The 12,649-nt window shown below is 37.7% G+C and overlaps 1 protein-coding gene across 1 annotated transcript in view; it reads right to left on the reverse strand.

The window, feature by feature from the left end:
- USH2A (usherin) overlaps nt 1-12,649 on the reverse strand; it is a 1,013,951-nt gene that overhangs the window by 310,637 nt on the left and 690,665 nt on the right. Inside the window, exon 44 of the mRNA XM_055581875.1 lies at nt 3,183-3,811. Within this exon, the coding sequence (XP_055437850.1) occupies nt 3,183-3,811 (629 nt within the window). The remainder of the gene's footprint in view (nt 1-3,182; nt 3,812-12,649) is intronic.

The raw sequence follows: 12,649 nt of genomic DNA on the forward strand, positions 1-12,649 counted from the left end.
ATAAAGCTAACATATATAAAATAGATAGCCAGCGGGAATTTGCTATATGTCTCAGGGAGCTCAAGTTGGGGCTCTGTGACAACCTAGAGGGGTGGGCTGGGATGCGTGGTGGGAAGGAAGCTTAAGAGGAAGGGAACACATGTATACCTACAACTCATCCATGGCGATCTATGGCAGAAACCAACACTACTGCAATTATCCTTCAAATTAAAACAAAGAAAAAAAGAACTTTATGAATAAGAGTTTTTATGAAGATCGATATAACGGGCTGAGACTGGGCTAAGAATAAGTATCCTTGTTCAATTTGCTAATATTTTATTTTATTTAAAAGTTTTGGATCTATAGCATAATTCTAAATTAGAGCTTTATTAAACTCTCTTTTACAGGTTTTGGTATTTTTACCAACTTTATACAATGAAATGCATTTTCTTAAATGAATAAATACAACATCAAAGTGTGTGGCTTTCACTTTTTCAGATAACACAACCTCTTTGACATTATATGTTGTTTTTCTTATAATCAAATAAGATATTAATAATATGATGTGCAAGTTTCCCCTTTTTCTTTTTTAAAATTTATTTTATTGAAGTATAGTTGATTTGCAATGTTGTGCTAATTTCTGCTATATAGCAAAGTGATTCAGTTATTCATATATATATATATTCTTTTTCATATTATTTTCCATTATTATTATAGGATATTGAATATAATTCCCTATGTAGGACCTTGTTGTTTATGCAACTTTCTCTTCTTAAGGCTCATATCGATAAGTCATAGCTCATCTTTTTACACTTACAAAGATGTTACTTTAGGTTATTTTCCAGTTGGCCTAAGTATGTGAAGTTTCCTTGTTTTCCCTATCAGACTGCAAGTTCTTATAGGGGGAGTGGTGGTGAAAAGACCAGATGGTGCAAAATGCTAAGAACTAGAGTGCAATACCAGTCCAGTTCCTGTATTATCTCTCAATCGATCAACTGGTAGTCTTTATTCCTCTTAACCTGATTTGTTTCTCCCCCAAGTTTTTTCCATTTCTGAGCATTTTATTTAATTATATTGTTTTGTGTAAAATGTAAACTCCATGAAGGTAGAGATTTAGTCTTGGTCTTTACCGTGTCCTCAGTGCCTAAAAGAGGCACTCATTAAGATGTATAGATGTTCAATAAATGTTGGTAGAACTGAATTATTATTATTATTGTCAATAATATTATTGACAATTTTCCCCATCATAATATTTGGAATGACTCCATATGATAAATATTGAATGAACCTTTTACCCAACATATTAAAGACCATGCTTCTGTTCCTCAGATTTTATCCATCTGCAATTTTAATTTTCAAATCTTATCTTCTATAAAAAGAAATCACTGTACTTCTGTCACACTGCCTCTGTTTATCAGATAAGTGGTGTCATTAGAACACGATTCTGGCCATCTGAAGATCTTTCTGAACCTTTCTGAAGGTGAGCAAATAATTCTGAAGCATAAATATGTTGTTTTAATATTATTTAAATACATAGTACAATACTAGATTCAGCTAAATAATCCTGATGACTCTCTTCATTGATAATTTTTGATTTTCTAGTTATAAAGTAAGGATTAGTAAAAGGTATGAATTTTTTAAAAAAATGATCACATATACATTGTCTGTATATTCTAAGCACCTTCTTAGAGACTTTTAGATTCCAGGCCTGGTGAGTGTCTGTGAGATTCTGCTCTCAAACCAAACTAAATCGTACTTTAGCAGGTTGACAAGCCATGCACATTGTTTAATTTCTGGATGAGGTTACAAAATCAAAAGAGGAAGGAAAAAAAGGGATGAATGAAAAAGCCAGGCAACTTACTTTGAATACTTTTGATCATCATTTATAAATGCTGAATCACATAGAAGTATGCACTGAGCTATTACTTTTCTGAAAATATGTGTCATCTTTCGGATTTGCCTAGCTATTAAATCTTTGTTAGAAAGAATCCAGAAAAAATGTCCATTACCTAGCTGTGCCTTTGTAAAGGACTGTGCTTATGTCACATCATATTGATTGGTACTGCTACCGAAGTTTTGCAAAATTCCCTTAGGATTAAAAAGAAAAGTCATTTCTGGAATGATTAATAACTCTAGGTTTGTTTGGGGTTTTCCTTTGGTTTGTTCTGCTTTTCCTTTGAATGAAGAACAATTCTTAAGATTGCCCAATTCATATAGTAAACACCATACATCATGTCCTTCAAATTGATTTCCTTTTGATGTTTTATCTACAGAATTCTATACATTTGAGATAGTTCTATCAAGAAGCTGTGTTGCTTTGACCAATCTCATGCGGAAGCTAATGAAGGCAGACTTTGAAACACAGATTTTAGTATGTAGGTTCCATTAAATTTTTTCAACGATTTACACTATTTAGCATCACCCAGTGTTTGCTTTTCGTAGGCACGAGAGAACACACAACAGAGATTCAAGTAATAATTTCAACAGATGAACTTTGCTGTTATGCAAATGTCCTTTGTTTTGTGCTCTGGTGAGCAAGCTGCTGCACCAATGCTTTTGGCAGTAGTACAAGCCTGAATCCATGGAAGCATGTGTGTATTTACACAAAAGAGGCTTCTAAGCTACAAAACTCCCTCCTGTTTGGTTACACTAATTTCCCTTGAATGAAGTTTGTATGCAAGCCAAAACAATGGTAGTTATCCTAGCCTCTAGAGTTCATTCCCAGCAGAATGAAGTGAATAATTGAACAGTTCCTAAATAGCCCCGTAATCTGCTATTTTTCTTTCTTTCCCCCATCCTCTTGATTCTTTGATCATTAAAAAAAAAATCAGAATATTGGTAATTGGAACTTTTGTTAATACGCTAATCCCTTCCCCCGCATTTCCCCACCTCTTCTCATTTTCTGATCTATTTAGATCTGACGTGGTGGTTAAGCTAAGCATCCCAGGGTGGCATTCAAAGGATTTCAGGTGTGTGAGGCAAATGGAAGCGTCTCAACAATATAATTAAGGGGATACAGGGAGAAATGAAAAACTGACATCAAATTTGAGAGAGTTTGGGCCAAAGGCCAAAAACCCAGTTTCTCCAGTGAATGCCTAAAACAACACATGTGTGCATTTTGTCAGTAGATGGCTCTGTTTAACACGGAGTCAATGCAGGGTACATTCCTAGTCTGCAGAGGAGACAGACGCTTAGCTTCTTACCTTGGCTGCATCGGGTCCTAACACATCCACCTCGGGGGGCTGCACCCCAGCAGGTCGCGAGGGTCTCGTGGTCACTTCTGCCCAATCACTGCTGTTTGTCCCTCCATCAGCAGTGCTCATTAGTACTCGATACTCATACTTTGTCCACGGGCTAAGAGCAGAAGTCGTGTCGATAAACCTCCTGGGATGACTTCCTGGGAGAGTCACCAGGGTGGTAACTGCCTCCTTCCCTTGGACTCTTCTCTGGATTGTGGAGTTCTCCACCAGGCCATTGGGATGGGTGGGAGGTTGCCAAGATATGATCACGGATGTTGGGGTATCAGAGAACAACTCTGGACTCAGGATACCTTCTGGCGCATCTGGGAGTGTCCAAACGGTCTGGGAATCTGCTGACAGGGAACACCCTTTTGAAGTACAAGCTTCTACTTGAAACGTGTAGGCCGTATGTGGGCGTAAATGGGTCACTGTGCCATTAGTGACATTTCCAGACGTTTTCAAGCTGAGGTGGCCATGCTGGTAAATGTTATAATGGGTAATGAGCCCATTGCACTTTAAAGGATGCTGCCAGGTGACCAACATCATTCTTGACTTCTTGTCCAGGATAATTGGAGGGTCTACAGGTCCAGGTTCTATAAAGTAGAAAGTAAGTAGTGATACCTCTTGGAAACTTCCCACACCTCAGAACAGAACTAACATGAGTGATCACTCTCCTCCAGAATATGAAACTGGACACATGGTAAAGGCCATTGAGTAAGCGGCCAAGTGTCATAAAGACAAGGCTCGTGACTGCTTTCCTCTTAAATGCGTAAGATGTACTTGTTGAACATTATTGAATTCAATTGCCATTTGCTCCCGTAAGATAACTTTATTAAATCATTTCTTTTGATTAAAGGATTCCCCAACATCAGGAAGACTCTTCTGAAATAAAGACCTTAGGAGAGAAAGACACAGAGGGCAGCTGTAACCAAAGTTCAAACTTACGCCCCATTTTTCTGGAACTCTGGTAACTCATTATAATCAATAACATTATCATAACAAACCTGCATATTTTATAGCCCAGTAAAATCCTGCAGCATCGCTCATTATATATTCCATATTATCCCCGGGTCTGTTTATCATTCTAATCCATGTTTTGCAATTTATCTCCTCCCTGTTAATATTATAGGTGATTTTTTACTGTGACTGTGACAGAAGCTGCCGATTTAGCTCTTTCACCTACTGATAAATAAACAATGCACAGATCTGACCTTTAGGTTAACAGGTTTAATGCTTGCTCCACTCAGCACTCTAACTGATTCAATTATCATAAAGGTTCAGGAGGCTCCATGAATACTGAAAAAGGCCCGCCATATGCCCGCCTAGGTGTTGTGGAGCAGCAAATATCCTGCAGCCCTCCAGAGAAATTCCTTAATTGTAAATAATTTCACCATGCGACACACTCAAGTCACCTTGAATGCAAACCCCTCAGCCTGCGGAGGCAAAGTGTTATTTAAGCTTTACTGGGCTGCGTTAAATTCTGCAATTTGAAGGGCTGTTAAGTTTTTCAATTGAAATTTCATTTAAAATGCAGGTGCTTTTTATTATATTGAGGCTTTACTGCTCTCTAGGTACAAGCAAGAACATGGTGCAATAACACAAATCTGGCTCAATCACTGATCAGTAACAGCTGTAATTCCAGAACATTTAGCATTCTTATAAACCACGGCCTGAAATCTATAAATTGCTACAACAGATCAAGAAAAATCCTATATCCCCCTTTTCTGCCCACAGCAATTTGAACATTTATGAGATTTTTCTGTGAACATTAGATTTTATGGAAAAATCTTTAAAAAAGATAGACTTGGATTTAGTAATTGTTTAAAACAGCACTGATGATGTGAGTGTGTGTGTGTGCGATTCAGTGTTATAACCAAGGTTTAAATTCGAAATGCAACCACAGCTTTGCCGAGTCAAGGACCACAATCGTAGCTGGTAGATAGGAGCATATTTTTACACAACATGATTCACATATTTGTCACCAACTGGACTGACGGCAGAATCATAATTACTTTTAGAGAGGAAAGCTGTTACACTGCACTAACCCTGAAATCAAGCCATTTCTGACAATTTGGTAATGCATCCTATTTGAAGAGAAAAATCCTAAAAGTACAATGATCCTGAGATGGATCACATTTTTCATTTTAGTCTGTTGTTAGCTTTCATTCTGAAGCTTTCGTCAAACCACTGTGACATTTCTTACTTTTGCTCTCTGGTACACAGCAGCGGTAGCAATTATTATATCAAAATAGGAATACAGATCCTTTCTTATTTATACTTGTCATCCAGATTTGGCTCTTTCCTAAAGAAAAGCAAGCGCAAGTCTTGTAAGATATCAATGTTGTTTTGTAAAACGAAATCCTCTGAGATTGGGGTCCATAAAATCAATGGTGGAGAATCGAGCCTTTCAAGTCTAACCCTAACTCACCCTTCCCTGTTCAAAAAAGAGTAATATACACTTAAAAATCAGAATATTTTTCTATTAGGGTTTTCACAGGGGTCTTGCATAATTATTCATCATATGTGCATTATCAAACTGTGAGCTTCTTCAGGGAAAAGTAACAATGATGCAGTTTGTTCTCTGTTATGATGAGGATAAACCTTTTATTTCTCTTGACTATGATGATAGCGTTATCAGGGAAACATCCAGGATAATGAGATGAACTGGTACTTCAAGCCCCTACAGAGCACAGCCTTTCCTTAAAGATGATCTCTTATCTTGGGCAAGAAGAGATGTTCAATTTCAATTGCATGATATTTTCCCCCTTAAAAGCCAGAATACATTTTATTAGCTTCCCGCTCTAGCTGAGTAGGCTCCCAGCTCTTGTGGCAGGAAGGGTCCTTAAAGTAGGCGACTCAGGAGAGGATGCTGAAAGCAGCTTAATTAGCTCCTTTGGCTAAGGAAGTGTTAAAACCGGACTCCTGGCACGCTTTCAATTTCGTGCTTTAAAATGATAAGCCGAATCATCTAATTCTATATACAAATCAACTGGCGTGCCACTGCATGGTTGAAAGGGTCACCACAATTATGTAAAACATGAGTAATAACTATAATTGGGGTAGTTTGCTAATACAATAAAAAGCTCTGAACATGAGAAAAGTTATGCTCACAGCAGTAGCTATCACTTTCTAAAGTAAGAATTCATGGATGAAATGACATGAAAAAGATGGTTATAAAATTTTAATGGAATGATAAAAGGCAAAAGTCAGCCTCTCAGCTGAATTCTTAAAATCCCTATATATCACAATCAGCTCCTTAACTGTAAAATCAATGTGGAGTATAACATGTTGTCAATGCGGCTGTCACTGGAGGGGAGACTGGAAGTATGACAGCCACACAGCTCAGCTGGCGAGTGATGAAAATACAACCGTACAGCCCTTTCCATGGGTGTAATTGTTTAGAGAACTCCCCTCCTGGAGCGGGGAACGGGAGCATCCTTTCTGTTCAGATCACTGATTCATATTTCAGGCTGTTTCATTATAGCATTAATAACGGAAAGTAGTTTCATTTTGGCAAATGAAATTATCTTTTATGGGAAACGATTTCGCTCATCAGCTTCAAAAGTTCAGCCCCAGCCTAAAAGAGAGTAACAAGATTGTTCACAGAGGGGTCTGCTTATTTATTTTTATACTCAGGTGTGTATGTTGGGAAGGATGGGTGCGTGTGTGTGTGTGTGTGTATAAATGATTTGAAAGAATAAACAGTTGCAATGACACATCTGTTGTGTGTATATAACTGTTTTTTAAGTGGTTTTCATGGGTCTTCTACAACCCGTTTGCTACTAGAGTTACCCACAATCACTCAGTTTTCCTAATGTTTCCTCATTGCTGCCTTGAAGGAACTTTTGCCATTTTAACTAAAAACTCACTTGGCTTAAAAGCTCTTTTTCAGTAACACTAACTCTATAAATGAATATCCTCTAAATCTGCCAGAGAATTAAAAACCAAGGTGGCAAATACATGGATGTATAATTATACATAGCAGTATGCTCTGTACTAATTGTTTGTACAGTCTCTTGCTATTCATTGAGAAAATGTTAGCAGAAGAGTGGAGTGATGGATTCCATTCCCTCTTTAATCATGAATTCTTTTATCAATTTATTATTGATACCCCAACTACTTCCCAAAAGGAGTTTTTTTGACAGCTTATAATAAAAGACTTAAGTAATAGGACCAATAAATTAAAGATAAAGAATAATTAATCTTGTGATGATACAGAGGTAAGAGCATTGTATCCCCAAACAAATATTACATATGGGCACTGCCATTTGGCAAGTATGTGAATATTCAGCTTCCAGACAACTGATAAAATAGGAAAAGGGCTGTGTAACAGGGCATCGTTGCTTAATAAAAGGAACATCTGAAGACTACAAGATTGCTTCAATTGAAAGGGTACAATTTATAGTCTGCAAGTAGGTGAACCGATATTGAGGAACTGTTTTCTCTATTTCTCCTGAGACCAGGACAGCAGAGGAAGGTTAGGAAGAGTGTTTTGTCTTCCAGAATGGGGACATGTTGTATGGTGAACGGCTGTGGATTCTTACTTGAAAGTTTGGGGCAGAGAATGAAATATTTTAATGTGAAAATTCATGAAGGAAGAAAAAAGTCCTAAAAGAGCTAGAAGTTCCAAATTTAGAAGAGCAGTGGGCTTAATGTGCCCAAAACAGATTCAAGAATTCAAGAGGGAAATGAAAGTCAGATGGATAGAATTTTTCATTAATTGGTTCATCCTTTCAAATGATTTTTCTGTTGGTCACTTTGGTTTTTGATGTTAGGACATAAAAATAAGACTATAAAGATACTAATTTGTTTTATAAATTCTGGAAATGCAAGAATCTCGTGGGGGTGGGAAATCTATGCAACAGGGAAATAAACTATTGTAGGGACATACATACAGAGCCACTTTGCTCTCAAAATCAGCAGAATGATCTACTTTGCATCATGGATTTTCTGTTGTGGGTAAAATAGAGACCACATCACTGTTTGAAAGGATAAACATGTCAGCATTCAGAAGTTAATATTTAAAGCAATTAGGAAATAAGTTTGGAATATAAAAGTAAAATCATCATGCAGCACTACTGAGACTTACTGCTCACAGTTCTTCATTAAATAAAATAAAACCTAACGATATAAATATGTGCCACCCTCATTTACAAACGTTTCTGTTTTTCTCTCACATAGAAAACTCTTAAAATGCAGACTGACTTTAAATTCTAAAACACGCTAATAAAAAGATCTCTCCCATGCAATATTAGTTGTAAAATTTAAGTACTCTTAAAGGCACAAAGACACTTATTAAATGATTGGAAAATCCCCCTCTAGAAGTACAATAAAATGATCAACTGATCACATTTCATACCAAAGCTTTACTTCCCCTCTCTGTCACCAGGACTCAGTATTCTATCCATTACAGTTTGTGAGAATAAGAAGAAAATACGTGTTCCTTTTGGAATTCTCTTTGTATATATCTGTCTCCCTTTTGAAGTAGCACATGGTTTTGGGCTAGCAGAGACCTTTCTGATTAGAACATTCATTATCCCGGTCAAGACAGAATCACAGGGACAGCCAGCAGGCTGCCTCTGACCAATGCAAAGAATGAGGATCACCTTTGGGATTTCCTTCTCTAACATCTTGCCTCTCATCCTCACCCTTCTTGTCTCATATTCAGAGGCTGACATCACAGGCAGAGAATTCTACAAGCTGCCCTATCTCCTGTGTCAGTGGGAACCTCCTACAGCAATAGCTTTCCTCGCCTGGACCAATGGCGAGGAAGTAAACTGGAAATCTGATATTGATGTGATCCCCAAATAGAAATCATTCTTATTTCCCCTCCTTGTATTCTCCCCTGGGAAGGCTTTCCTGACACCTGGTGTTGTTGGGAGAAGCTTTCCTCTGAGCTTGCCCTTATCTTCAATCACAGTACTCTATTGTTTTATTATGTCTTCCCAGCAGACTGTGGACCACTCAAGTCAAGAACTTTCCTATTCATCCTTGTAACTTTCAGTCCTTCCAGCATGGTAGGTACCCAGTTAAGATTTGCTTGCTTAAGTTTTCATAAAAGTGAAAGTGAAATCGCTCAGTCATATCCGACTCTGCAACCCCATGGACTGTAGCCTACCAGGTTCCACCATCCATGGGATTTTCCAGGCAAGAATACTGAAGTGGGTTTCCCTTTCCTTCTCCAGGAGATCTTCCTGACCCAGGGATTGAACACGGGTCTCCCACATTGTAGGCATTGTAGGCAGACAGTTTACCATCTGAGCCGCCAGGGAAGTCAGGAGTTTCATGGATTTGTTTATATGAAACTCTTTTTAATCAGTAGTTTAACAATTTGGGGCACTTGTTCTATATCAGTGAAGAATAAAATGGCAACCCACTCCAGTGTTCTTGCCTGGAGAATCCCAGGGATGGGGGAGCCTCGTGAGCTGCCGTCTATGGGGTCACACAGAGTCGGACACGACTGAAGTGACTTAGCAGTTCTATATCAGATCCACCACCAAGCACTGGATCTACAAAGACAGATGAGACAGAATCCTAGGTCCTAAGAAATTACAATTCAGAAAGAGATATTGACGTTGCACAAGTAGATATAAACCAAAATCCTAAGGTAGAAATGAGGAGGGAAGGCTTCACAGAGAATGTACCATTTGAACTGGGACTTGAGGGATGAGTAGAATTTTGTTGGACAACAAACAAGGCAGAAAAGTGTTCTGTTAGATATAGATTTCAATGAATGTCACAGGGTCTTTTTTACTTCAGAAGAAAGACTATTGCTTTGTAAATTGCTATGAGAATCTTAAAGATGAATGAGAGGGGAAACCTGCTCAAAAATGCTAATGAGAAAAGTAAAATAGGATCCAGACACTACATCCTTTGTTCACAGCGCACTGAAAGTGTGGGAAAAAAATAACAATAAGAACTAATATAATAAGTAGATACAGTATGTTAATAGTACTGAAAATCTCACTGTTCATAATAAGATATATCTTTCTATTTTTTAGCAGATTTCAGTCAAAGATCATGAACAATGAGTCTGTTAGCAAAATAATGAACACATGAAAAAATCATCTAAGTAAATCTATAGAATAAACTAGCCAAATCCCACAAATTTTACTTAATAATGCATCTTAGATGAATGGTTAAAAATATATATGTAGAGTTTTAAACTATAAATTTAGCAAAGTCATTCAATTTTTCATCTTTAAAAAATATATGACAACTAAATGGTCAACTCTGGAAGAAATTTGTCTTTTCTGTTTTGTTTTGTTTTAGAGGTAGAGAAGTGATTTTTAGAAAAGAATCTCATTTTCATCTGATTGACCTGTTTGTGTATACAAGTTCATTATTAAAATGATTCAAATAAAGAGATATTTCATATTTTGATCTTGGTAGCCAATAAACCCTGAGAGAAAGCTGAATTTTACTAGTCTAGGGAATCCATATTTTTAAAAAGTGAGTTATCTCATGATTTTACAAAAATCTGCCTACATTTTTGTAGGCAGAAGAAGGCATGCACAGTTAAACTGAAGTTGGAGGAAATTTTCCCTTCCAGCCAACTTCCATTTTTACAGCCTATCCTGTACAGGAAACAATTGCAGATACTCGAGAGAGGGACAAATAATACAATCAGAAGAGATAACTATTTCTTATTAATAGATATCAAAAAGTTTCAGCTGATAGGTAAGTGTCTTCATGTTATTAATCCCATGCTTCTAAATCTATCACAATCTTAATGCGTTTTTGTAGACTGCAGGCATGTTGGGTACTTAGACTGCCAGCAGCATGTAAAAAAAAAAATCATGCGTTGTTTGTATTTATCTGGTTACAAATAGTCGAACACTATACTGACCAAGTTGGCTGGAACAAACATCTTTTATTAACACAAGTTTAACTGGATTTAAAATATTCATAGGAAATGTGCATTATTATTATTTGGCATAAGCACACTAGATTTTTAAAAATGCATGGAACTGGATATTGGTGGCCCACTGATGTAAATGACAAATTATTTGAAAAAAAAATCTATTAAAATTCTTCACACCTCTTTCTCCATCTCTGAGAACCTGTTTTAGCATGCAAGCATTTGTTTCTCTAGCTCTAGGTCATTTTCTGCTTAGGTTTCTCTTTCTGCTTTCAGCTGTATCACAGACTTGATGAAATCACACTACCACAGTATCATATGAAAAATATTGCTACTGGTGACCTTTCTTTGGCGCTGGAAAGTTTGGGGGCTTTGGCTGATGTGGAAAGGTGCCTACTGATAGTATGAAATTTAAATGTGGGTATGAGAGGACTTCACTGTTTCATTCTGTAAGCTGATATGTAGCATTTCTACATTGGAAATTGCACTTTGCTGAATGGGAGTTGCTGGTTAGGACCAAGTACGAAGTGTGATCCTGGCATGGAGCTGTCCGCATGGGTAGTTTTATAATCAAGGCTTTGAAGCCTTGACAGAAAAACTGCTTGTGCCAAGTGCCAATCCCTCAGTCTTTGTCAACTCAATTGCACTTCCTTTCAGAGATGGTATCCATCTCCACTGACACCCGAAATATATAGGACACTGTCATTATGTCTCAGGGGTGAGCATGCCTGGTAAGTTAACCTGGAGGGGCAAACGGGCCGACCTTTAGTCCTTTGCTGGTGTATGTGACATCACAGTTGAAGCAGAAGAAGGAAGAGGTCATTGTTTCAGAGAAAGGATTTCAATGAAAATCATGATTGGGTTTCATGAGTTAGGACCTGCTATACAATCAATTGCTACTAATTCTTAATGAAGGAAGATGAAGGGTAACACTATTCACTTTGATCTCAGGCCCTACAAGCCACAGAGATGGCCAAGCCTCCGTGCATGAAAATTCTAAACACTGTCAAACCTGTCTGTAAAACCTGTTTCATGAAAAGATGAGGCAGGAGAGAAGTTTGCTCAACAGAGGGCGCTGTGCTAATTAGGTCTTTACAATGTCTGGGACTTTATGCACTAACTTCCTGCCTGTAGGTAGAAGAATCTGGCGCCTATTCAATAACGATCACCACGGAGGAAATACAAGTGCTGTCCCCTCTCTATCGGAACAGAATTTATCGAAACAGAAATGGTGGGTGCCAAAAAGGAGTCATGTCTCTCCTCTTCTAGTGTGGAGTTCTATGATGTCATCACCTCTGCAGTGGGCAAATTATTTTTAGTTAACCTCCATCACATGCCATCAAGAATGCGCTAAGGATAGTACAAATATTTTTTTCATTTGATTTAAAAAAGAAATGTTTCTTCAGAAATCTAGTTTGGTTGTGAGCTCTCTGGTTCAGACATCTGTATACAGTTGGTGTTCATATTGTCAGATTTGCCAGAGTGCATGTAATGTTCTCACTAAAAGAGGTGTAGGTACGTTGAGTGGTGCGCTGATGCTTTTTGGACCGTGGGTGTCGTTTACTGCACT

This window comes from Bubalus kerabau, chromosome 5 (genome assembly GCF_029407905.1).
Source record: "Bubalus kerabau isolate K-KA32 ecotype Philippines breed swamp buffalo chromosome 5, PCC_UOA_SB_1v2, whole genome shotgun sequence".
In the NCBI taxonomy this organism is placed as follows: Eukaryota; Metazoa; Chordata; class Mammalia; order Artiodactyla; family Bovidae; genus Bubalus; species Bubalus kerabau.